At 43.1% G+C, this 26,994-nt stretch overlaps 3 protein-coding genes across 8 annotated transcripts in view; 2 read left to right on the top strand and 1 right to left on the bottom strand.

The window, feature by feature from the left end:
- RABGAP1L (RAB GTPase activating protein 1 like) overlaps positions 1-9,513 on the top strand; it is a 236,230-nt gene extending 226,717 nt beyond the window's left edge. For all 6 annotated transcript variants that reach the window (XM_069022719.1, XM_069022720.1, XM_069022721.1 and 3 more), the window contains 6 exons: positions 1,854-1,964; positions 4,371-4,475; positions 5,657-5,740; positions 6,232-6,303; positions 7,387-7,584; positions 7,915-9,513. In XM_069022719.1, coding sequence (XP_068878820.1) covers positions 1,854-1,964; positions 4,371-4,475; positions 5,657-5,740; positions 6,232-6,303; positions 7,387-7,584; positions 7,915-8,070 — 726 coding nt within the window. In that variant the 3' untranslated portion in view covers positions 8,071-9,513. The remainder of the gene's footprint in view (positions 1-1,853; positions 1,965-4,370; positions 4,476-5,656; positions 5,741-6,231; positions 6,304-7,386; positions 7,585-7,914) is intronic.
- Positions 9,514-16,649: 7,136 nt separating this feature from the next.
- On the top strand, positions 16,650-23,542 carry CACYBP (calcyclin binding protein). Its single transcript, XM_069022599.1, has 6 exons — positions 16,650-16,758; positions 17,316-17,508; positions 18,164-18,260; positions 18,800-18,899; positions 20,223-20,317; positions 22,016-23,542. The coding sequence occupies exons 1-6, from the start codon at positions 16,738-16,740 to the stop codon at positions 22,173-22,175; spliced, it is 666 nt and encodes a 221-aa protein (XP_068878700.1). The 5' UTR covers positions 16,650-16,737; the 3' UTR covers positions 22,176-23,542.
- MRPS14 (mitochondrial ribosomal protein S14) lies at positions 23,541-26,231 on the bottom strand. Its single transcript, XM_069022598.1, has 3 exons — positions 26,147-26,231; positions 25,349-25,507; positions 23,541-24,043 (listed from the first exon to the last, which is right to left on the bottom strand). Exons 1-3 carry the CDS (start codon positions 26,189-26,191, stop codon positions 23,861-23,863), a joined length of 387 nt encoding a protein of 128 aa, XP_068878699.1. The 5' UTR covers positions 26,192-26,231; the 3' UTR covers positions 23,541-23,860.
- Between the last annotated feature and the right edge of the window lie 763 nt (positions 26,232-26,994).

The following is a 26,994-nucleotide window of genomic DNA, read 5'->3' as shown; positions in this document are numbered from 1 at the left end:
TGTTAGAGATTATTAGTAGTACTACTACTATTGACTGCAATTTGGTTTTACACTTTAAAGCTTATGTTATGTTTACAGAAAAGTTGTACTTTATAATTTTTAAAATTCCTTGTCCCAAACAGACAACAGTGTATTTAAAATAAGAAAGACCCCCAAAGTTGTGTGTCTTTTAGCAGTGGTTATTTTAACTGTGTTAAGACAAAGGCATTTTATTTACAGTTTCTGTAGAAAAGAAGTTACTCCAAGTACGATCTTTTGGAAGGGAAACGAACTAACTTCCCTGTACAGGGCAGTGCCTATTCTAGTTACACAATAGGGTCACATTAAGGAGACAAAATTTGTAGACGTTCCACTTCCTGCCACAGAGGAAGTTCCCACACAGAAGAGACTTTTTTTTGCATCCTCTTAGAGCTCCCGTTTTTGTTTAAGACAAACATGTAAAATCTGCTTGCAACAGAAATGAAAATTGCAATTTCATAGTTGTGAGTTTGGAAAGAAAAGATACCTAAGCATAGCTGGTGAGTAGGAAGAAGTGAAAACAGGTGAATAACATACTTATGCAAGAAATCACATTTTGGAGGAATGTACTCACTGAACTACTCTTGGAAAACGTTTTGAGTACTGATCTAGATATTATTATACATCATTGACTTTTACTGATATATTTAGACTTTTACTGTTTTGTTTTGGAGAACATAAGTTACCTTTCAGGTGAGAACAAGTCCTTTTTTGAAATCTCAGCGTACAGGTTACTGTTATTCCACCTATGAGCTTCCATATGAACGTGGTGTTTTTCCTTGAATTTCCATAGTGCAGAGATTCCCTTTGCAGTTTTGGTATGAAAGATACACAGTGACAGAAAGCCAGCAGAGTTTTTTTCTCTTAAAATCCATTTGAGGAAGGGACCACTATCTGTCCCGCCTGGCTGTGTGCTTCTGAAAATGAGGACTTGAATTCGATGTTGGACCCCTGGAAGTCCACTGACCCACAGGCATCTTTTGAATATGGTTCTGTTTCTCAGCTCTGGAGCAACAGTCACAGAAACTGATTTCTAAAAGACATGAATTATTGCTGTTCATTCTCGTGTTCACTCACCTTCTGCGGCCAGTGCTCCACAGAGTCATTTCTGCCTGGAGTGGGTAGGGAGGGCAGTGAAGCAAGAGCCTGCAGCCCCCGAGTTCTCCGTTTTGTGTTCCTGACACTGCCCCCAGCCGGTCCTGGGCTTGTGCTCAGGGATGAGCTCCCCTCTGCACCTGGCACTTTTTCTCAGTAAAGTACACACTGGTGTCACTGGTATGAGGTACAGAGAGGTGCACAAATGGTGATACAGGATATATGAGCTGTAGGGAGTTCCCTGTTAAACGCTGTTCTTTGCTGGTCCCGCAGGAGATGGGAAGTTGGCACTGCATCACCTACAAAGCGGACTATTTTTATGGATCCCTGCAGACAGAATTTTGTAAAGTGGAGCAGGACAGCTTTCTCTTTTGATTGGAAGTATTACTATGAGTAGCTCTTAATTGGTCCCTGTTCGCTGCTGCTGGGTGGGATTTTATCTGCCTAATTTCTTTAGATGATGAGCAAGCAGAAACCAAGTGCTTTTGTGGAGAGGTCAGTGTTTACTTTCGACAGGGAAACACTACAATCAGTGTGTCCCTTACACAACACAGACCAGGGGGATGTAAGTGGACTAGCTGCATTTGCACCGCTGGCTTAATTCACTGTTGTTTCCCAGAGCAGCAGTCCTGTCTTCATGTGCACTCTCGCCTTCTCAGTGTTTTACACGCACGCTGCACTTGCTCATTGCTCTTTATAAGGATTAACTTCCTTTCCTGGTTGTTCCTTTCTTCCTACAGAGGGAAAACCGCAGGCTCCAAGAAGCAAGCATGAGGCTGGAGCAGGAGAATGATGACCTTGCCCATGAGCTTGTAACAAGCAAAATTGCCTTACGGAATGACCTGGACCAGGTAATGTTAACAGAGATGGGTCCCAGTTCAGGCTTGGCAACAGCAGTTTTAGGAGCCCTGCTTTGTGCTCAAGTGAAAGCAAGAACACATTAAAAGTGTAATTATTTTTGCCTTTATTTTCCTGACAACCTCACTCCTAGCTGCACTCAGCTGGATTTCCACATGCCACTGTAGGCATTCAGTGGTGTCTGGCCAAGACTGACTGCATCTTCTCTGTTGGGGATTGTTCAGAAAATGTAGGCCATAACCTTTAGGCAGATAGCAAAGAATGAACATTTCCTTGAAAAAGGTATCACACAGTTCTTGAAAGACTAGTTTCAAGGGAAGTTGCATTGCAAAATGTGTGGATCTATTTTTCACAACAGTTTTAGTACAGCCAGCAAAATTCAGAGATAATGAAGTGGCATGGCACCAAAAATTCGAAGGGCTGCTGGGTGTTCACTGATAACTGCTCGTGTTCCCTTTGGAGGCTGGAATGTGGAGGGCAGCAGCATTCAGAGCCCTTTGCCTCAGAGGCATTGATTTTCAGAGAACTACACATTCAAGCCTCTCTTTCTGAACTGCTTTTTGTGGCATTGATAAATGCTGTGACAGCTATTGGTAAGGTGCTAAATACAGGAGGGCCAAACTCCACCACACCTTGTGATTAGTCCCTTGCTCAGGGAGGGCTATAATGCCTTCTGTAACAAAAAATCTTTTCATGTAAGGGCCTCTCAGTTGGATTTCCTGTAGTTATTTGGCTTGCTTTATCTAACCTCAGAATTGTAAACATCATTGACCATGGTTGTGCAAGTTGTATTTCACTTCAGGCAGATCCTGGACTGTTAGGCTCTGCTGATTTGGATCCATGGGATTCTAAAATGGTGAGCTGTCTGGGTGAGTACAGGCAGGCTGAGATGTCCTGTGCATGGAGCAGGCAGTCTTGTGTGGAGGCTAAAATCAGTGTCTGAGGGGCTCTGTCTTCCCTGGGAATTCCAGGTGTACATGAAGCAGCTTTAAGTCTGCAGCTGCCCATGCTTATTTTTTCTCAATTGTCATGGCAAGGCTGCCAAGCACATACCTGTGCTAGTCCCATTCCTTGCTCTCCTACACTTTCCAGTCTTTCTGTAGACAAGAGTGGGTCGTTGAGGTTTTCCCACACCCCACCCCCATTCCCAGGCACTTACAGAAAAGCTTTGTGCTACTGCGCTCCTCATCTGCAAGGACAGGGGACACCATGTGCCACTGCAGATGCTTGGAGAAACTGGAATGAACACAAGAAAGGAGGAAAAAAATGTAGTTCCATCAAAGCATATCTTGAACAGGTTTTTCATCAAAAATATCCTCGTAATCCCCAAGTTCTTTTGTTCTAAAATGTTAATCTCATCAATTTTCCATTCTTGCACTGCTTGTCTCCTTTCTCCCATACAGCCTTATACACGCTAAGCAATGAAGAAATCCTTAATCCACCTCTTCAGTCATGGAGATGGTGGAGCTGGTTCTGCTGCCACAAACACTACTAATATCCTCATTAATCATTATTACTGTGGCAGAAAGATAAGATGATACCACCACAGTGGTAGAAAACCGAACTTCAGCTCAGAGACAAGTTCTATATGGTTAACTTGTTTCCAGTGCCCTTTTCCCTCTTGTAATTTCAGCAAACTCAGTGGTAATTGGCCACACCAATTTCCTGTCTTGGACCTCGTTACTGAACACAAGGCTGGTGAGAGGCCATGTGTGCTTCCCAGCTGGAGATGCCTACAGAATATATCCAAGCACTGAGGAATACATTCCTCTCCTGATGATCAGTGAGGACAGTGCTCACAAAACCAAAGCATTCCCAGTATACGTCACCACAAGCTTGGTCTTTCCAAGAAAGGAGAAAATTATATTCTCAATTATCAGGTTTCTTCACGTAATACTTATTTGCACCGATAAACCATTTTATCTGGTGGTCCTGTTTGTCTCTTACACTTGTCTTTGATTGGACACTTTGTAGGGTACAGTGCAGACACCTAAGTATTTTACAGTTATGTTTTCCCTGCTCATTGGTTAAAAAATGGGATGAGCTGTTTGAAGTTACATGGGAGCTAAATCCTGCTGCCCTCACTTAGATTAATATTGGTCCCAACAAAAATATTCTGTACATCACTGTTTGTACAGGGACACAGTGCTTATGTGCCATCTGGGCATAGGTAAACAATTGGCCAAGGGTCCTTTAGCACAGTTGTTGAAACACAGTGAAATAATTTAGTAAGTGGCTGACTGAAAAAGGAATTTCATATCAAAAAGTTACGTGAGCCATTAGAGGGCCAGAAAAGGCAGTGCTAAAACCTGAATCAAGTGTATTTCTGAGCTGTATATCCCAATGTGTTTGTACTGGCACAGATAACATCCGATTTACACGAGTGTCTCTGATTCTAGGCTGAAGACAAAGCAGATGTTTTGAACAAGGAACTTCTTCTGACCAAACAGAAGCTAGTGGAGACTGAGGAAGAGAAAAGGAAGCAAGAAGAGGAAACTGCTCAGGTAAGGCATTCTGCAGGTTTTCCCTTGTAGTTAGGAAATGCAAGCAAAATGATATGCAGAAAAGTGTGGATGTGTTGCAGTTGTGAAAAGGATTTTGTCCTCAAAATGCAGTTTCAATTAAGAGTTTATAGTGCCAGGGTAATTTCTTTTGCAAAGTATGGCTTTCAGTATTTTTCTTCACGTGAGCTCTGAATGTTTAGTTTTTCATAGCTTATCCTCTTCCAAGTATTGTAGCAATTGTTGTCACTGGTGGTGAGCAATCTCAGCTAAGGAGATGTGATCAGACCTCTTAAATATCTAAATGAAGGAGCTGGAGGAGTTGTTGCCTTGTAAGAGCCCATTCTGGATTCAGCTGCTGGATTGCTTAAATAATGTTCCTGCCTGAAGCTAGAACCAACAGCAGAAGAACAGGGGTGAGGGTTGGGAGAATTTTGCTGACTAGACCTGGCTTCATACTCAGCTGCAAAATACTCAGTCTTAGTTTTGTAATCCTGTTTATCTTATATGCACGTTTCTAAAGTGATACCCTGGTTTTTATTTTTGCTATTAGGCAACAGTGACTGCAACAATAAATGTTAATTCTTTGTGTCTCTCTAAATGGAGTTCTCTGTTTGCCATAAGTAAGGCAGGGAGGCTTTTTTCCTGCTGAAAGGGCTCTCCAAGTGGAGTGGTTCTGAAGGAGAGATGAGTTAGCTGTGTTTTCACTCAGTGCCATACACCCAAACAGATTTTTTTCTTCTGTTATGGAGATGACAGTGATAGTGTTGAGAGATTCTTCTTCTTGTTCCATCTCCAAACAAACAAACAATCTGGCCAAACCTGCTGTGACAGTGTGCAGAAAAACAAAAACTAAATCAGTGAAGCCCACTTAGTAGTAATGCTTTTTTTCATGAGTTCTGTGGACCATGATGTACCACCATTTAACACACAGAACGGGAATTAAGTTACAGGAGAATTCTCTAAGCAGGGATGAAGGGTCACAGGATAGACTTTTTGGTTATCACTGATATACTGAGTATTTGTAAACTGAGTGAATCAGACACTTGTCTAAGAACTGGAATTTCATAAGAAGCAGCTGTAGAGCTGTTGTAAACACAGTAAGACGTGAAGAGAACAATCTGATGACATATTTTGAGAAGTTCTGTCAGTGTACTGTGTAATTTCTCTCCTTCAATTCCTAGCTGAAGGAAGTCTTCAGGAAGCAGCTGGAGAAGGCAGAATCTGAGATCAAGAAAACCACAGCCATTATTGCAGAGTATAAACAGGTATCATTCCAGAGATGCTCGCTCGTATTTCTTCTTTCAACCTGTTACAAGAGCTGAATTTTCAGCGTTGGAGATCTCATCCTTCAAATAAGCTCCACCTTTCAGTCTTTCAGAGAGCAATGTTGTAATTTGTCCTAAACCTGCTTGTGGCTTTCCTAATAGTCTCCTAATTAGGCAATCAGGAGTAACCTGTCTTTCAGCTAATTTTAGTACTGTAGGGCGAATGCTTCTGTGCTCTGTGACATAATGTAGTATAAACATCATAAACCAACTCATCCATAAAATGTCCCTGTCTATGCTCAGGTTCTGTGTTGAGTACTGCTGGGTTTTTATCATTATCAGCAGCAGTGGAGCTGTCAAGGGGGAATGCATATACCTGAGTGAGGCAGAATTTAAGAAATGTTGGTTCTAGGCAAAAACCGTTGCTAAAAAGCACAGATTCTATTTTAATATAGTAAACTTGAGCTAAGAGACTGCTTTCTCTGCTCCAGATTTGTTCCCAGCTGAGTACCAGGCTGGAAAAACAACAAGCGGCCAGTAAAGACGAACTGGAAGTTGTGAAGGTGAGAACAATGTCTCTACAAACGGGATATTTCTTACACAAGTCTTGCTGAAGGCCAGGGATACAGAACAAAACATGAACTGAAGGTTAAAGTAACATCAATAGCCCTACATGCATTTTTCAGCAGATGTAAACAAGGAAAGGGCTTATTTCCTTTCATGGTTCTTTACCTTGTATCAGACAGTGTGGAACTCTCAAACTGAAGTGCATTCAGTATTTGGCTCTTCTTTTTGCTGTTAAAATATATACTTGTGGTAGAAAATGTAGAGAAAACAGTAGTTACTTGGATGTTTTAATGAATTGGGAAAAAAAAGAAGATCTCTAGAAGACAAAACATGTTGTTTCTCAAGTGTGCACCGTGGAGGGATTGGAATTGGCCAGATTGGACAAGGTTTATATTTGGGTTTCTGTAATTTAAGCAGAATTGGTTTAAGTAATTAAACCAAATGGCACAGCTAGGGCCATGCCCAGAATATCCACCGTGGTTTCTCTCCCTTGTCTAAACCCCTTACCAGGAACACCTACATAAGAGATAAACATTTCCTGATCAGGTAATAATAATAATTCTGAGTAGGCAGAGTTGTTTACCCTCTGCTGTAGCTTCTACATATTTCTTTAGTACTCAAGGTGAACTGGATTTGTTGCTTTTTAATGACTTTCCTATGTTATCGATAATAACATAAAATAATTCTAGGATTGATGTCCCTGGATTCTGCTAAAAATAGCTCAATATCCTGTTTCAGTTTGTGCAAGCCAGGCCAGCTGTTTCATCTACTCAGATTTAATTTACTCTTCTGAGTTGTGCTGACATAAATATTACAAAGCTTTGGTAGCAAGAAGATTCTAATATAGGAGCAAAGCTTCTGTGCTTAGAGCATGCTAAGTAGATTTTAGGAATTTTTTATACTGGTTAACGTACCCTGGAAATTGTTCATGAAAAACTCAAATTCTTTTCATGCCAGTTACAAAAACTGCAGTACTAGATGGTTTGAGATTGAGGCAGTCTGACAAAAAAAATGGCTCTTCCCGGAAGTACAGCAACTCCTGTAACATGGATTAAGAATGAGCTTTCTGGGTATTTCAGGGTAAAGTGATGGCCTGCAAACACTGCAGTGAGATTTTCAGCAAGGAGGGGGCACTGAAGGTGTCTGCTGTAAGCATGGACAACAAAGGCATCGAAACAGATGATGAGAAGGATGCACTGAAGAAGCAGCTGAGAGAGATGGAGCTGGAACTTGCACAGACCAAACTGCAGCTTGTGGAAGCCAAGTGCAAAATTCAGGTATGTGGAATCCAAGTACAGCAGGGCGGTCACCTTAACCTCATGCTCAGTCCAGAATTATTCTGAATGATACAAAAAATTGTTCCAAAAGGGAGCACATACCTGCATGCCTGTATATCTGAACTTCAGAAAAGTTTTCTGTCTTAAAAAGAAGAAGATGTTTTTATTTGTGTGTCTAAATACCTTGTGCTGTTTCAGCAGTTTGAATGTCTTCTCTCCCCAGTGCCTGGGAGATTGCAAGGGAAGTGCTGGACTGCAGGGACTGAGTGTGAAGATCCTTCTTTGTAATTAATTAGGTTTTGATCAATTCTGACTATTCTGCTTTCATAGGAGCTGGAGCACCAGAGAGGAGCCCTTATGAATGAAATCCAAGCTGCCAAAAACTCTTGGTTTAGCAAAACCCTGAACTCTATCAAAACGGCCACAGGCACACAGGCACCACCGCAGCCCCAGCCAGCCCTGCCTCCCAGAGAGGGCAGCACATAGTTCCAGCCGCACCCGGCACAAGAGCACAAAGAACAACACAGCTGAAACCTTGGAGGATTCTTCCAGTGGTCTCTCCTCCTGGGGAAAGGACAATGAGGCAGGAGTGCAGGCTTGAAGTGAAATTCTTCAGTGTTTTTCATTCATTTTCTGATGTGACCCTTTTCAGAGGGGGAAAAAAAAATTCCTGGTTTATGTTGAATTCCTACTTCCCATACTGCCTTGCTGAAAGCCACGTTCTGATACCGTCATACTTTTACACTTTATTTTATATGACTAGATGTTAAATAAATACTTCAAAACTAGGTCTTTAATACACATCTAATTTGAAATCATTTTTGTCTTGCATAGAAGGTTTTTCTTCTTCTGGAGGAAGAGAGAGAATGGAAAATGTACAGTACTGCAGCATAATCTCTCCCTAGAAAGCACAGTGTAAGACATCTAGGATAACTTACGCCCTGGGACCATCTCAGAATTTTTTTGCAGCAGCTGTGTCCCGCAGAGAAGCACTTTTTGTAAAGCTTAGGCCATAGCAAAGATAGGCTTGTGCTCTCCTGGCACAATTGCTATGAGCTTCCCTCATAACTCCTTAGTTTGGATTGGTTTTTCTTCAGAAATGCAAGTAGTGCAGTTTTTGTAACACTGTTGTTTAAAGGCTATTTACAGCTCAACTGGAATTTAACATAAAGTTACCTAGTTCCCTTTTTGAAATTCATGTTTATATTAAGAATTCCAAGGAGTAATTCCTTCCACTGGGATAAAGGGAGAACTGTTTTGACACTTACTCGATGTTTCTGCTGAGAAGCAGAGTGAAGACCTTGCATGGTTTTGACCTTTTGTAAATCCTGTGCAATAAAGGGTAGGTTTTATGAATAAAAGTAATGAAAACCTTGCCCTGGGTCTATATTCAGATTCCAAATTTGACACAGAAATGAGGTATCAAATAAAATACCCAAAAGGCTTGTGCTGCACTGATGAATAAAATATCACAGAAACAAGATCTGTTTGCTAGAATAGGAAACACTTTGTTGGTATTACTTATTTTTATAAAAACAAGCATTTTCAAGTGGAATACAAGCCCTAGACTTTCCTGTGGGGGTAGACTTCTCTGGTGATTCCCAAACCTATCTGGTTGTTTTATAGCTCTTAAGGTAAGAAAGTTCAAAAGCATTTGTTTTGACTAAACATAAAGTGTTCATAGAAATACTTATTTCATGGAAAATTAAACTATTGCTTGAACTGATGGAATATTTTTTTAATTATACCTGTCATGTCTAAAGATGGTCTTGCAGGTAAATGTCATTGCTGGACTAAATGTTGTGTATTAATTGTTTCATTTACAAGATTTTTCCAGGGACCGTAGTTCTGTTTTGATCTTTTTTTTTTTTAATTCTAAGGAATGCCATACATTGTCAGTTTTGTACAATAAAATTTAATAATACCCATCTTGTGCTTTGTTGTCAAGCATAATTGTGAATTATTTTCAACAGGGTAGTACAAATTTAATGTTACCAGTGCCAAAGGAAAGATTCTGAATGGCAGTCAGCTGTTAGAAGAAGAGATCAAAATATAATCACTATCCTGACACAATTCTCTCTTCTAAGAATAAGGGGTTAAAAAACTTTTTAAATGTAAACATTAAAACATTTTAAAATGTAGCTTCAAGAACAGTGATTATCTGAAATTATTAATACAGTGAGAGAAAAGGGGAAAACAGATGGTATTTCTTTTGCAAATGTTGTCAAAGGTCTTTTTCCCTTGTCACTTTCTCGCTTATAATATTTGCAGAAATGTTTCCATTCTCTTGCCTGACTAAACCCAGAATTAGTCATTCACTTACCAGTTCCGCTTCACATTCAGAATGTGAATCTGAATTTGTAATAAATCTGAAGTGCCATTTAAGGATAGCTGGTGAACATCTGATTGTTGCATTTGAGAGTACTGTGCCCATGAGGGAAACTGGTTGTTTGACAAGTGTCTGAATTTCTCATTTCTTTTATCTTAAATCATACTTACAAGTGGATTTAAAACCATGATTGGGAAAGTCCAGTAACAATGATTAACGAAATGTATTAATCTGTGATACCCTGAGCTGATGAGTTAAGAGCTCACTGCTACTCACCCCTCCAACTCCCCATTGTACAGTCCTGTCCCTTGTCTTTGTTACAGTATGTTCTGGAAATAACGAGAAACAACAACAAAAAAAGATGTGGGTGGATTTACCCCCCTACGGTTCATCTTTTGTCAAGTGAATGAGTCAAATCACCTCATAGGCTCCCATGAGCGCAAGCGGATCATGGGAGTGGGACTTTCCAAGTTCATCAAAAAGGAACTGGTAAATAAGGTCACCACGTCTCACAGAATGACACAACATTCCTTTTCTCAGTGTAGCTGCTTTCGGACTTTGGAAGTTGAGTTTCAGGAACAAAACCACATTTGCTACCTGCCAGCCGTGATGATTTCAAACCCTTGTAAGGATGGAAGCTGGCTTACCTCAGCAAAAGGAAGTTTCAGAAAGCAATGACCCTAAAGGCAGTAAATGATTTCCACCTTCCAGCTGTAGATCCAAGGTAGTGTTTGTGGCATTTGGAAGAGTAATATTTAGGTGGAAACTGCATCTTCTCTGCATTACTGAAGGAGTAAGAAAATAGCTTTATGGCATTATCTTGATGAATATTCAGAATGAAGGAAAGGAGCAGGACTCCATGATTAAACCAGGCAAGCTAAAATTCTATCTGCTGACTATAGATGCTATTGGGAAATTTAGTTTCCTGCAAGAAAAGAGATCTCTGTGTGACAGAAATACCTACACACATATCCTTGGTGGATTTGTCAGGGACAGCTGGCTTATTGTTCAGCTTTTCAGCAGGAAACATCATCAAAGTCACACTGAAACTGTTGTTTCCATGTGGCACTGGAACAGCTAAGATAGCTCCTAAGTCTAGAGTGATCAGCCTTTTTTTCCCTGAGTCTGCAGTAAACTATGTGTTCACATCAAACTTTTATTAAAATTAATTTGAATTTTATAAATATATATGTGGAACTAAAACCTATTTTTAAATTTTATTGAGAATGCACCATTCTGAAATAAAGTCTTTACTTTGATTAGGAACAAACCTCCAAAGAATATTTTTACTACAACTTTTTATCTTGTTGGATTCTAATCTGTTCCTGAGATGCCCAGTATGGGGGGCAAAAAAAAAAAAAAAGTCCTTCTTTTCACTTTAAAAAGTTGGTTTTCCTTTGACTGTAACAACACTTTACAGGCTAAATGAAGCAAGGCTGATTCAGTTACGTGGTATATTTGTGAACTAGTCTTGTATTATCTTTGTGAACCAAACTTAATATTCTAAAGTAATAGGACTTCTTCCATTTAGTTTACATTTCTAAATGTACCTGGAGAGAAATTAAAAAAAAAAATACCATGGGCAGAGAAACTGAGAAACTGCAAAATCCCTGAGTTCCATCTGTATTAGCATTTGGTAGAACCACTCTCAGGAAAGGTAGTCAGCCATGTAATCAGTACTGCCAGTGGACAAACCCACCCTTGTCCTGACCATTAATGAGGATTTAATTTGCTACAGCTGAGTTGCATCGCTACAATTAAGTTAAAGTGCTTACACAGGTAAGCAGTATTTGTTTTCTTTGTTAAGACATTTTAAATGACTTACCTTGGTTGGCCCTTGAAATTTCTTTTAAGATAAATGATCATCTCTGCCACTGTATTAAGAACAACTTGAAATAAAAACAGCCATTTACAAGGGGAGACAGATAAAAAGTCAAGAACTGCAGGAGTCCAGCCCCTTCACAAAGCATGAAGAATCCCACTGACTTCAGGGTCGTGATGCCACTCATTGACTGAATGTGGTAGTTTAGGAGTAAATAAAAATCTGCATTTACTGGCACCGAAGTATCAAAATTTGGAAGTCACATGCCATGCTTTCCTCACATTACTTCTATTAAGTAGCTGCAGTGAAATCCATGAAACTACTTGTATGTGTGGGGGAACTATAATCAGGTGATTTTCATTTACTCAGAGGATTTTCATTTACTGTTAGACTCAGGGATAATTGGCAACTTCTGCATCATCTCCTAAGCCTAAACACCCTTGGCTTTGAAACCAGAAGCACTCTTACCTTACAATGCTGGTGTTCTTCCAGCTGCTAGAGAGAAAACCTTGCTAGCAAGTGTCATGTCTGATTGATTGTGAAGAGAGGGCAGAGAAGTTGCCCTCCAGGCTGAGGGATTGCTGTGGCTGACAAGCACCCCCTGTCCCTGCTGGACCCTGCTGTAGGGCTGCTGTGCAGAGCCAGCTGCACCAGATTTGCAAACACCAAGGTTAAAACTAAATTATTTGTCTATTGTGCTAATACCCTACTGGGAACTGTCCCATTACCTCCTTCCAAATAATAACACTATGGGGAGACATGATGGAACGCTCAAGTTTGGATCTCTCAGGTTTTAGGGTAGGTGTACGTCACAGCAGCCTTTAGAACTGCACTAATCCACAGATGGATTTCGGGGAAATGCAAGGAATTTGCAGCTGGATAAATAATGCTCAGCATTGATCAAGACCTTCTCTTTCCCAGGTCAGAAGTCTACACAATTTATTTCAGGATTGTGACTTAACACATACAGGTCAATTCTCCAGGAATACAGGGCTTTCCAATTCTCCTGGGTCCCAACTGCTTTGTTACTGAATGTATTTCATGCTATTTTTACCTGAAAAACAAAAAATGGGTAGAGAATTAGGATATTACTTTTTATTATTTTCTTATTCAGTGGGACTTGCTTTTATTTAACCTGTAAAGGAATATATATGTATCTTTGGAGAGCTATATCTTACATATAGAATAATATATAAGAAACTGAACGACAAGGGGATAAATACATCAAAAGGATTTGGTATCATAAATTTCATTTGTGATTTGATACCACCAGAATCCTGGGCTGTACTAATTTCCTTACAGTTTCTCTTATTTTTGTATTTTATATAATACATGGATGGTACTACCAATGCAAAAACCACAGCAAATGTTCCCAGATTTTCCTTCAGGTCTCAATTCCTGTCTTTCAGTAATCCCTGAGTTTGCAACTGTGCTATACCACCCTGAAAAGCTGTGCCTAGAGCTCTCTTGAGCCTTGGGAACTCGTGCTTTCCCATGGAAGAAGATTCTCTGGCTTCTTTGAACTGGGAAAAGATGACACATGAATGCAGAAAAGTTTCTAATCAAGCATAATCCATCTGCCTCTGTGTCTGCCATTAAGGTGGATTCACTCCAGCACACTGAGAATAGAGCATCTTCAAATCTCTTGACTCCATGACAATGAAGTTTTCCAGATTTGGGAGTGCCTTTGTGATCTGGGTGTGTCCCAAGTCCACAAATCCTAAAGAGTTAGGAAAAAAAGAGCATCGCAGAGAGGTCAGGCTTCTAACTGAGAACCATTCAGTACTGCCATACTTGGGTAACACATCCATGTATTATATAAAGTACGACATGAAAATATAAGTGTAATGCTTGTTATGAAAAGTGCAATTCAATGTACATGGTCACAACAAATGTTTACTTTTTTAATTGTTACAGAATTGTTCAGATCAGTACCTTGTTATCATTGTGTGAACGATGCCTTGTAAAATAAATGTAAATGGAAAACAACTTGGGAATAAGATGCTTATTTTCCTAAGCCATTTACTTAAGAAGCAGCTTAAATCTGTTTGCAGGAAGAAGCAGCTGCTGTGTCAGGTTTGCTGATGCAGTTCTCACCAGCAGCTCTATTGCACCAGGGCACAGTGACTTGGCAGGTTAGCTCTCCAGAGTGGGTGCATGCTAATTCCAGCCTGTTCCTTAGGATCATGCACCTGTTCACAGGGAGCTGTGCCACGGAGCTGATGGCTCACCCTGGTCCTCTGCTCCATATGCCAGTCCGAGGTTTCCAGCACAGAGAATGCTTTTCCTGAAGGTTGGTGATACACAGCAAAGGGACAATAGCTGTTGTTAAGGGCTTCATGCTTCCCTGGAGTACACAAGGCTTGAGGCAGCATGCCTGCAGGAAGAGACGTGGGGAGCAGAAGGAAACAGAAAGAAACTGGCAAGTGACTGCTAAGAGAGAGGCAGGGCTGAGCACGAGCAGAATGCACCGCAGTCCAAAGTATCCAAATGCTTTACAAAACCATTTTTCCATGTGAGCAACTGCTCTAGGACTTTCTTTTCTATGAAGTGAGATGAACCGCCGTTGCTCCCAGATAACTGCAAAAGCACACAGCACTTCAGGGGAAGATAAGGAGAAGAGGGAGAGACACTGAAGATTAAATTTACCAGCCATAACATTTTGTATTGATTTACCTTCACATCACTATCCAAAGCGTTTGTCAGGAGACGGGGCAGCATCCAGATGCTGTTGCAGCTTTATGCAAAGGAGAGCTATGTGGAGCTTGTTTTTACACGACAAGAGTGACAACTTTTACACACGGAAGCTGCCACTCAAAGGGAAGTGCCGTGAGTACAGAAATGCTCCTGATTTAAGGAAACTAAATAAACAAAACAAAACAAAAAACAAAACAAACAAACAAAAAAAAACCTCAAGGAAAAAAGCAAATTACAGGCTCACTTCAAATGCGTTTCTATGTTAATGAAAGCATTTTCTCCTCTAGCCAGAACTTAAATTAGAAAGCCCTACCAATTAAGGTTGTAAAAATAAGAGCACTTGCTAATGTAAGGCCATAAATGAGTGTGCAGAAACTCAAAGATTAGTAGTGAAGTTGAAAAACACAAAATTTTTCCTTGTCTCAGTTGCCACTACACAGAAAAAAAAATTATAAGGAAGTAATTTCTGAACAAGCAACTGTCCTTAACCAGTTTTAAAAAATAACATGCCGTAAAAGTAAATTCCAGGTAAATGACCATATTGTATTTCCCAGATAAAATCAGGAATATCCTGTCTCCAAACGGTATTCCTGAAGATGGTTTATGCTTAGTCCTATGAAAATTTAGAATAAATGTGCAAACACACTTACATTAACACAGTTAATTTTGCAGATCTTTCCTCCACTGCAGATCCTGAAGCACTGCAGCTATGATAAACACCTCAGTACAACATCTGTTAAAACCACTTTGGGGAATGCCAACTCAAACCTAAATCCTTGGCTTCGGGGCTTCTGTGAATTCATTTTCATCAAATTTCTTCTTCCGTCCCTACCTCTGCAGATCTCTTGACAGATTAATTCCTGGATGTTCGCTCTAGAAGAGAACCTAAGACCATGCATCAGCAAATGAGCTGACATTTCTCAATTTGGTAAAACAGGTGTCATAACTGGCACCTTTTTTTTAGAGAAATTGACTTTTTCAGCACTGAAGGGCTGTGTTCTGCCTTGGGTCACACTGTCTATCAAGGACATCTGGAGGCAAACGCTGCCTCCTCTACAATCCTGATGAGAGAAAGAATGCCATTGCCTTACTGTTTTCTTTCAGGGAAATTTTAATGCCCACTGGGGTTATAGAAACATTTTTTTGTTGGTGCTCACTGCGCTGATTAAGTAACAGTGTCAACAGTCATATTTTTCTTTTGATAAGGAAAAGGCTTAGAAGAGAATTTTGGTACAGCATATTTTTACATGCATATAGCCAAATATTCTGTAAATAAAAGCTACGTTTTCCTTGTAAATGGTTTTGTAACTAAGTCTCTTACTCACAAAGTCACTCCCAGAGTACACATTGTGACATTACAGGTCAGCAACAATTTCCCAACTTAAATTCGGGGTTTGTTGTAGAAAGCTTATTATGCATTAGTTGCGGGGGTCTCCCTCTGCGGGGGTGTGTGTTGAGGGCACTGTGCCATCCACCCAACTTCTGTTGGATTTGGTTGTTTTTTAATTGATGAAATTAGAACTTGAAAGCTTAAATCTTGCTGGAGTTGACCTTGGAGATCTTTTCCAACCTTAATAACCATGAAAATGAGGAGCAAACACAAAACAGGGCACTCAGTTTATAAACCCATCTTCCTTTAAAGAGCGGGAACACAGATTTGTTCCCCTTTGATCACTATTATCTCCACCACATGAGCCTGATATTCTTTGCCTGAAGAAGGAAAACAACACTTTATTTTGCAAAATTATTCGAGGACTTTGATGGCCAAGAGCTCAGAGGCACTCACCGTAAAACGAGGGGGAGAATTCTGACCGCCAAAGTAAAACCCAGCCCGGGTCCGCCCCAGCCCTCCGAACCCCTCACACTGAGCGGCCCACCAGCCCCTCAGAGCCCGGAGGGTGGCAAAGCTCCTCATCCCGCCCGTCCTTCAGAACCCGGAGGGTGGCAAAGCTCCCGAACCCGCCTATCCCTCAGAACCCGGGAGACGGGAAAGCGCCCGGTCCCGCCCGTCCCTCAGAGCCCGGGAGGCGGGAAAGCGCCCGGTCCCGCCCGTCCCTCAGAGCCCGGGAGGCGGGAAAGCGCCCGGTCCCGCCCGTCCCTCAGCCCGGGAGGCGGGAAAGCGCCCGGTCCCGCCCGTCCCTCAGAGCCCGGGAGGCGGGAAAGCGCCCGGTCCCGCCCGTCCCTCAGAGCCCGGGAGGCGGGAAAGCGCCCGGTCCCGCCTCCTCAGGGGTGGAGTCGGCGGGACCGGTGGCGGCGCGTCACTTCCTGCGGCCGGAAGGTTCCAGAGGTTCCGCGGGGAGCCGCCATGGCCGTGGTGCGGGAGGAGGTGAGGCGATTCCCGGCGTTGCCCCCCGGGCGCTGGCGGGGCCCTGTGCGAGAGGCAGCGGTGTGGCCCCGGCTGGGAGGCGGGGGCAGGGAGCCGTCAGTCCCCGCTTTCGCTGAGGCGTGCGGGGGTCTCCCCCTGCGGCGGTGCGTGTTGAGGGAGCTGTGCCATCCGCCCAGCTTCTCTTGGTTTCTGTTGGTTTTTAACTTATGAAGACTTAAACACTGAAAGTTTTAAACCTTGTCTGAATTGATGATCTTGGAGGTCTTTTCCAGGCTTGTGCTCTGAGATAGTCCTGGTTGAGCAGGGGGGTTGCACCCTTCTAGCCCGACCCATTCTGTGAATTAAGATGCTGTGGCTGTATATACCTACAGGAGTGGTCAGAGGGCGAGGAAGGGATGATTCCGTGCTTAACTGGTTGTAGTGGGAAACTAAACTACTGATCTGATAAAGCTGAAACTCCAGTATCTGGAACACTTGGAACTGTCATAAAAAGCTGTGAGCCCTGAGCACAAAGAATGTATCTAATGTATACGTGTGATCCTTTGTTTTTGAGCCAGTTGCAGAAAGATTTGGAAGAGGTTAAAGAACTGCTCACGAACACCACTAGGAAGCGGGTGCGTGATGTCCTTTTGGCAGAGAAACACAAGCTGGAGCTGGAAATCAAGAATCAGCCTCCGCCGAAGCCAAAAGATGTGGCAGAGGAAGAAAAGTCATCGCTGGGAGGGTACACAGTGAAAATAAACAATTATGGTAGGTTTTTTTTTCTAGAGCTCCAACATCGCTCTGAAGAGATGGCAAGGTGGCATTACTGGGAGTTAGAGTTGTTACTTAGCATCATAGTGAAGCCTTAAGTGTTTATTCCACACTGGAGATGCCACTTTAAAAGCTACTGCATGCTTATCTTGCCATCCGAACCCCAGCGTGCATTGATGGTGTTTGCCTGGTAGTGCTTGGTGGAATGCATTAAGTATCCTTGCTGTACCAACTGGTATTTTTCCATTGCTTAGTGTTTAGCAGGAATGAAAGAGTAAGCTTTGGCTTCTCTGCTTGCCATGTAGGTGAGAGGAGAGGGAATTGCTCAAGATGCAGGGTGTAGGGGAAGAAGTGGGTCAAGGAAACTGCAGCAGGAGCAAACAACTGGCTCTGACTTCCCCTGCACAGCCAGGGTTGCTCTCTTTTGACGTCAGCTGATACATGGGTTTTCTCAGAATTTGCAGGGATTAGGGAACAAGGCTACATGGGGGGACCTCCTTTTGCTTTCAAGTTATTCCTGAATAATTAATGTTTTCCCTTTATTGCTCTGAAAATTGTTTGAGTAAGGCAAAGATGTTAGTCATTTTAGGGGGCTTTGTGGGGGAAGCTTATGAAGGAAAGGTAGAACTTAATCTCTTTTATTCACTTCCAGGTTGGGATCAGTCAGATAAGTTTGTTAAGATTTACATCTCTTTAAATGGTGTCCAGAAGCTTCCAGCTGAGAATGTGCAGGTGAATTTCACAGAGAGGTGAGTTCATCTTGTACCACAACAAGAACACTTAAATGCAGGACTGTTGCATCAGCCTTTTTTTTCTCCACTCCCTTTTTTCAAACTTCAAACTGTATTAGCTTTTAGTAGCACTTGAGGGTATCAGGGTGTTTTCATTTTAGAGGTGCACCTCGCCATGCTTGACACGGCACATAGTGTTAGCCCTGGGTATTTGTGGTGATAGAACTGAGGTGTACATTAAGGAAATTTGCTTTTCCAGGGTTATAGGGGATCATTGAGGTAGAAAGGATCCTAAAGAACTTGATTTGTTGTGAAGTCTGGATTGGTCCTTTTAATTTCTCTGTCAAAATTGAACTGAACATTTTTAGAGCCCTGGGAATAAAGTAATTCAAGCCTGTTGGCCTTGAGGTACTACTAGAGTAGTACCAGAATAGTAGTTCTTGTACTTTCCCAAGAAGTACACCTGCTTTCCTATAAAATACACCTGCTAAAGGGTTTTCAGACAATATAACAATTGGAGTATTTGTGCCTTTCCTCCCTTCACTTCCTGGGTCCAGGTCATTTGATCTGCTAGTGAAGAATCTGAACGGGAAGAACTACACCATGACCTTCAACAACCTCCTGAAGCCCATCTCTGTGGAAGGCAGCTCTAGAAAGGTCAGTGAGGTAATTGAGGGCCCTCACGAAGCAGCATGTTCATTGCCTGACTAGTTCAGGAGACTCGGTTCTAACATTCAGCCCCTCTCTTCTGCTGCTAAGTCTCTGCACTGTGAACATGAGTCTTACTAATCTGTGATTGTCATAACTGCGGAATTAGTCTCTGGAATCCTATTTCAAGAGATCATGTCTGGATATTGTGAGCTTTTTTTAATAGCTCACCAACAGGATATCAGAAATAATTAAGCAGAAAATACCACCAAGCATTCACTTGCATCTTTGTGCTTTTAAATACCTCTGAGAAATTCTTTGCAATTCTAAGAGATTTGTCAGCAGACTGAAATCTTGGGAAGCTTAAATAGGCTTAATTCCCAAAGCAAAGTCTGGAACCTGCTCTGCCTTGGTAATGGTGTTGCTCCAGAACTGAACACTGGTATGGTGGTTTAACCCTAGCAGGAGGTTAATTTTCTAAGAGAAAAAATTAACTATCCTAGCCAAAACCAGGACAACTAGTAACATTTTACTGCTGCTCACTGGTGATATACCCATACTCTGCTACTTGTGGCACCTTTCCAGGCTTAGAGATGTGTCACATATCCTGTGAGTTCTGTGTTGTACTTAGTGACATCAGATGCGAAGAACTACTGGTTCAATTGGAAATTGGCCTAAAATGAGTACAGAGTGAAATTAAACCAGCTGAAATAAACGAGAGTGATGCTGTGGTGATTTTTAACATGGTGTGAAAGCGAGCAGTGGTCATGTACTTGTTAAGCCAAGCTAAAGCTGCAGTAGACCCTTGTCTGCTGTGGCACACAGGAGTTCTTTGTGAAATTTAGGTCAGGGTTGCAAGTAAACAGGCTTTGTAACTTGCAGATGTGTTGTGAGATTAAGCAATGCCCTAAAACTAGCTTCTTAGCCTTGGAGAAATAAATTGGAGGAGCCTCTACCTAAACTTGGTATGCTTGGAGAAGTCTAATAAATACAGTCACTCTTTACCAGGCAGTCCTGGGTACTTGGGCATCTTTTCAATCACTGAATGGTGTTCCTGCAGCACTTTACGTTCTTCTGTATTGGTGCTGTGGGCCTGTGCTAGCAGTACATTAACCACATATATAAATTGTCCACAGGGAAGTTAATAGTTGTACCCAGAGGCTGAGTACATGCTGTAATTTCAGTATGCTACATAATAATGGATAGCTGAGAGAAATGTTTCAGGAATTTGTGAGTTTGGAAAAGGTTTACGTTGTGAGCAAACCTTATTTATTTTGACTGGCATCCCTTTATAAATCATTCTAAACTCATGCCTTGCTGTTCACCATACAGATAAAGACAGACATGGTCCTTGTGATGTGTAAGAAGAAGCGGGAGGAAAAATGGGATTGTCTCACTCAAGTGGAAAAAGAAAGCAAAGAGAAAGAGTAAGTGTCTTTTCAACCCTCCATCTTGTTTTCCATTTCTTGCTCTCTGTGTTGTTTTAGGACTGTTGGGAGAGATCTGTGCCAGCTGTGCAGTTATTCTGAGGATTGTTGGTCTGGGGGACAGGCCCTGAGATGTTTGAGGATCGTTAGGCTGGGATTTGTTTTGGTACTTGTAGGACTGCAAGTGGAAGAAATACACTCTGAGTAGCTGTTTTATTGCTAATGATGAAGGCTGCATCATAGGACATATGATAGGGAAGACCTGCAGTGAGAATTCTAAAGGGAATCAACCAATTAAAGATTCATTTGCATTTTGATGGCTGCATTCGTGGCAAAAACTGCATTAGTGAGGTGACTGTTTTTAGATGAAGTGTGTATTGTATAGAAATATGTGGATATATCCCCTGCAGCTCTACTGGTCAAAGTAATCATTGTCACCTGTGTGTGAAGTGCCTGCACAAAAATCCCAGCGTGCTTTTGGCAGAACAGGTCTTTGTTTACTTAGATGATTATCCAAAGTCTCAAGCCAGTTTGTAACACTCCAAGTGCTTGGGAGCAGCAGGCAGCTTAGACATACACAAGTATGAGAGTGGTAAAATGACAGCAGGAGACACCTGGGGACAAGAGACTTGCTAAAATATATATATAGATAAGTATATAATATAATGATTTCATGTTATTTTACATGTACAGCTACCTTGAAGCATGAAAACACTATTGAGAATGTTATCCCTGCCAACAACAATTCATTTTGTGTATGTTTTTAGGGTGTTTTGCTAAAACTGATTAGCCATAAGTACGTGAATTTAGGGCATAACAACCTTCTCCACTGAAATGGCATCACAGGAGATTTAAGAGGAAGTGACTTGACAATTAATGCAGTTTTCTGGAGGGACAGGATCACTTGGTTAAACCTGTATCTTGTGCAGAGAATTCCTGAAGATTTTCTGTTTGTCAAATGAACGGCTCCAGAAATGCTGGTCCCAGTCAGGGTCTGTGCAGCCGGTGGTTAGCCCTGAGCACGAGGAAATTGCTCCCTCTGCTGATCTGTTTTCATCTGCTCTGTTTTTGAGCTAGACTGCACTAGGAACTACCTACAGGATTTTGGAAAATGGGATAAAGAGGACGTTTGTCAGAGGGCATTACATATAGTCGGGTCACACGGGCCATGTCCTCCAGGGGTGCTGACTGCAGGTGGCCCTGTTTGTCACCTGAGAAAATTGCTTTGAAATGCAATGTGTTACAAAGTCAGTTAACTTCTGGAGATCACCTGAAAAATGGGAAGCAGAAAAGAAGCCTTTTGGGTTGTGAATGTGGTCTCTCCAAAAAGCTTGATGTGGTCATTTCTTGTTTTTTATTCACTTGTCACATAACACAAGGTAGGTACTGGCACTTCCTGTGTCTGTTGTATTTCACTTCTGCTTCCTACAATTAATTTCGGGCAGTGCTTCCAGGATCATGTTTACTGCAAAATGCTTCCCATCAAAATACTGTCCCACCCCATGGGACATCTCTAGGTATACTATTTAACTTGCACTTGGTTTAAGGGTGCTCCTTAGGATTCTTCCTATTTGGAAGCTGACTGAGACAGCTGTATCTAAAGACTTTGCCAAAGTCCTGTTACCAGGATGCTTCAAACAAATAGCAGCATTTAAGTCTGTTGGGTGTACCTGACCTTCTCATGTATCCGTCTTGCAGGAAGGCTGCCTATGACACCGCAGATCCTAGTGAAGGGCTTATGAACATTTTAAAAAAGATGTACGCGGAAGGGGACGATGAGATGAAGCGCACCATCAATAAGGCCTGGGTTGAAAGCAGAGAAAAGCAGTACAAAGGGGACATACCAATGGATATCTGAAAGTACTCTAAGGGCCGCCTTAAAACTGATCTTCCATGTGAGACACGCTGTGCTGCAAAGATCATCGTTTACATAACCTTCTTCCAAGCAAAGACAGTCATTTTCCATTTCAGGTTGGAGAAAATATTTAAATAAAATAGCTTATAAAGCATTTCCATCAGTCAAGTGGTTCAGCATTTCCTGAGGAGTGAAGCTTAGGGTATATGTCCTTACCCCTCCTTGAAAAAGCATCTCAGATGAGTGGGGAGTGCTGTGAGACTGAGAACAGAGTGTAAAGGAGTCTTAAACTAGGATGGGTCAAAGCTTCTGTTGCCAGTGGCAGCTGTTACCCGTGTGGTTGCTGGGGCTAGTGTCATGCTCGCTTCACCGGGTGTAGCTTTTTGATTAAATATGGGAAAGTGCTGAACTGTAAAGTATGTCACAAAGGGAGAACTGCTGAAGAAAGCAGAACCACATCCTAAGCACTTGATAGTTAAGCAGAAACAATATGGTGTTAATCATGTGGTATTCAAATTTAATAATTCTCAGAAACTATTACTGTCTCGTATTACTGTTAACTTTGGAAGTCAAAGTGCTTGAGCCAGCTGGGAGCATCCTGGGGTGTCTTTGAGATGGCATCAGTCAGAATGCAGTCTGCAGTCATCAGCAGGAGCAGTGAGCTGTGATGCTGGACAGGGAGCTTGCCCTGGCTCCAGCAGAGTAAAGTAGGAAACAAGGATTAAGCTCTACTTTCTCATTGACTTGAAAAGGGTTTTAAGGTAAGAGAGTAAGAAGTATATTAAGATGGCTTATCCACCAAAACATGGCTCAGCTGGGTGTGATGGGTTGCTGTCAGTTTGCTGCTACTGCTATTTGGCCTTTTTATTGCCACCTCCCAGCCCCACTGCTGGGGAGGGGGACAGAGCCCCCCTTTACTGCACTGCTTTGAAGAAGAGTACAGGGCAAACGTGACCTTAGCAGCAAGCTTGTTGTTAATTGTGTCCTTCCTGCCACCTCATGTGTCTCCTGAGGACAGATTTGTTGTTACCTAGGAATCAAGGAAGCCACTACTCTCCTGTTAGGGTCTGGACTAGGGCTTCCTTGCTACCTTGTTCTTGAAGCATTGGATCAAGCACTGCACTACAAACAGGAGAAATACCAGCACAGTTTCTAACAGGTCCTTTAGCCACTTCGTCTGCTCATTAATATGTATTTAGTTTGCATAGCAAGAGTATCTAACCTTGAGGCCATGTTTTATTCCTACTCTGTGCTTGCCCTTGTTCATGGCAGAATACCACTTTGCCCTGTTGTGCAGTTTTATTTATGCTTTTACCCAAATTACCGTGATGAACTTACCGTACGGTGGCAAAAAAAAATGCTTAAACATGCCTTGTGCTGTATGTCTTTATTTCTAATGTTGCCCATACCACAAACCTCAGCTTAGTTCTGCAACCATCACGTAGTGATTTTTTTCTCACAATCAAACTGCCTCTCACACAGACCAGTTCAGTGCAGTTGTGCTGCTGCTTGTCAGCTGATACCAGCTGTAATCCAGTGAGTTTAATGAATCAGCACAACTTCTCACTCTTCCCTTATTAGTTTGACATTGGTGCTGGATTCTGTGGCAGGACAGTCCTGCTTTAATTGCACACACAAATGAGCCTGGTTGGTTTCTTCTGCCTGAATGCACATCCACGTGGTGATTATTACCACATGGCTCTCTGTACACCGCACATCTGAGCATGGTCAGCAAAGTGGCGGAAAACAATTCTGCTGAGCCTCCAGCGCCGCTTAACCCCTCGCGGGCGGGACGTCAGGACACACCTGTTCCGGATCCTCACGGGGCAGCTGTCCCGGGGCAGGGCGGCTATCTCTTTATCAGCCACTTCCTACAACAGAAGACCACAGCACAAGCGTTCATCTGTGTTCCCCAGGATTCAGAGGGGCCTTACTGCCAGACCTCAAAATCCAGATGTAGAATAAGTACCAGCACAAGCTTCTCTACCACCTCATGAATTTGCTATTTAATTGGGAACTTTTCACCTCTCTTCTTCACTCAGCCCTTTCTTTCTGGGCATTGCAACAGTGAATATAAACTGATCCACATGGAGACCCCCAAATTAATCTTATTACACAGACAGAACAATCTCAAGCTGCTAATTATAACCAGTCAAATCAGCTTGTCTCTATCCTTGTTGCAAGGTGGGCTAGCCCTCTAAGAGACCCAAAATTTAACCTTATTACAGACTGAATAACCTCAAGCCAGGAATTATAGTTAAGTCAAAAACCCACTTGGCTTTCTCCTTGCTGTGGGGTAGGCTAGTCCTTTCAGATGAGCTGAATTTAAATATATGTTGTTTACTAACTGCCTCCAAGGTTGTATGCTTTGATGTCAGTAAAAGGGATGTCATATAGGGGGCTCTGGAAGGTGTTACAGGATTTTCTTTGGGGCTTTTTTCTGTATTTCTTGGTTTTGCCTCATAAGGACATCTAGCACCAGTCAAATTTGCCCAGAGAACGGTAAAGTCAATATATACACGCAAATTCATACACTTTCTCTCCCAGGATGTGTAAGTATCATGCCCAGATCAAATACATACAGGAATAATCTGATACTTGCAAATGTTTTTGGTGCTTAGTAAGGCAGGCTGAAAGCAAGGCAGTGAATTTTTAAGAACAGTTTTAACACCAGATCTCATGCAGGTGTCACACACAGCTCAGGCAAGAAGTAAAATTAAATATTTCTAATTGAACGAGATTGGTGGTTTTGGCTGGATCAGGCTTTCAGATTTTTAAATAAGAAAAAAAAATCTAGAGTTTATTTATTATTCTGTATTACTGGAAGTAAAGAAAATAGGTTTGTGAATGTATGTTAGGGGCGGGGAGGGGGGGGAGGAGTGTGACTTCACTGTATTTATTGTTACAAGAAGCACTGGTTTCAAAAAACTCCACAACCCAATGCGCACAACCTCCAGTCAGCTGACTGTGCTGTTGTAAACACCCCCAAAAGGCTGAGGTCACTACGAATATGCCACGATTCTGTGCCTGGGAGCTGGGGAAACACAGCACCCGTGACCTGGGACAGCCGTTTGGATGGATGGAGTGACTGCCGTGGCCCTGAGCACACCACAGCACAAGAGCCACGTGTGGGCTCATGCTCTGGCTGGGCGCAGCCGTGGAGTGGCTGCCGGTACCTGCAGCTCCCTGGGAAGGATGGAGTTCTTCCGGATGGCGTTGATCCGCAGCCTCTCATCCGCATGCTCATATGCCGTCTTCCTTCTCTTGACGTCCCGCAGCATCCTCCAGTCCACGTAGTAGCTCCGCACCTGCCTTGGGCAGGGCGAGGGAAGAACCTATTAAAGGAATGAAACTTGTGATACCTGCCTGTTGCACATAGTTTGCCCTGGTCAAGTATGAATTGTTATTTCCATAAAGCATGGAATATCCTGAATTGGAAGGGACCCACGAGTATCATCGAGTTCAATACCTGGCCCCAACACGGCCCCCACAATCCCACCCTGTGCCTGAGAGTGTTGTCCAAACACTCTCTGAGCTCTGGCAGCCTCGGGGCCGTGCCCATTCCCTGGGGAGCCTGGGCAGTGCCCAGCACCCTCTGGGGGAAGAACCTTTCCCTGATCTCAGCCTGACCCTCCCCTGACACAGCTCCAGCCGTTCCCTCGGGTCCTGTTACTCGTCACAGAGAGCAAAGATCGGTGCCGCCCCTCGTGAGGAAGATGTAGGCAGCGATGAGGTGTAAGAAGTGTAATATGTGATCCAGAAGCTTAACGATGCCGGAGACACAAAGAGCCCCAAGCTACACCGAACGCCACATTACACCGGACCCGCGGGGCCAGGGCCGAGCCCGCAGCGGCGGTCAAACACTACCCGCATCTCCCCTGCGCGTCCCCCGGCGCCTCGGCCGGGCGGACGGGGCCCCAGAGAGACACAGGGAAGCAGGGTAGGAGGAATGGAAGGGAGGGAGTGGGTCTGACCTGCCGAGCCGCCCTCAGCGCCCAGCACAGCGCGGCCGCCGCCATCTCGTCGCTGCGCCGCGCGTGCGCCCAGTCACGGCGGGCGCCCGCCCTCAGGCCGCTCCGCCTCCCTCCCTCCCTCCCTCCCTGCCGCTGCATTCCCGGTGTGCTCGGGATTTCCAAAGCTCCGCGGCTGGAAAGAGGGCAAGAGCCGCAGCCGCCTTTGAGGGCTGTGCTGGGTGTATCTCAGAGGTGATGGCGAGGCTCGCTGGCACCACCCGTCAGTAAAGGCAGCTGAATCTGCCACAGAAACATCAGGGGCCGGCCTTGGGTGCAGCAAAGGTATCCCAGGTTGAAGGGGAACGGCTGTAAAAATAACAGGGAAAGTTGTCCCAGTAGGAGAGGCATCGTCCCTCCGCTGTGGGGTCCCTGTCTGGAACAGCACGTCCTGACCACTTGTCCTGCTGCGGGACAGAGATCTGCCAGCAGCTCCACTAAGGGCTGGGCTAGTTCTGCTTCTTAGGGTTTTTTTGCTTGTTTATCACCTAGGACTGTTCCTAAATTCCTACATTTATACCTGTGGTTTGCAGGGTTTTTTTTACACTTGTGAATTTTGAACCATAGACTATCCTGAATGGGAAGGGAGCCATAAGGATCATCGAGTTCAACTCCTGGCCCTGCACAGGACAACTCCAAGAATTCCACCGTGTCCCTGAGAGCATTGTCCAAACTCCGGCAGACTTGGTGCTGTGACCACTTCCCTAGGGAGCATATCCCAGTGCCCCACCGGCCTCTGGGGGGAGAAACTTTTGCTAATATCCAAATCTTTGGGTAAGTTACAGCCCTTTGCAGACAACATTGAATAATCA

This window comes from Aphelocoma coerulescens, chromosome 8, assembly GCF_041296385.1.
Source record: "Aphelocoma coerulescens isolate FSJ_1873_10779 chromosome 8, UR_Acoe_1.0, whole genome shotgun sequence".
Taxonomy (NCBI): domain Eukaryota; kingdom Metazoa; phylum Chordata; class Aves; order Passeriformes; family Corvidae; genus Aphelocoma; species Aphelocoma coerulescens.
This window is presented reverse-complemented; position numbering and strand designations above follow the sequence as displayed.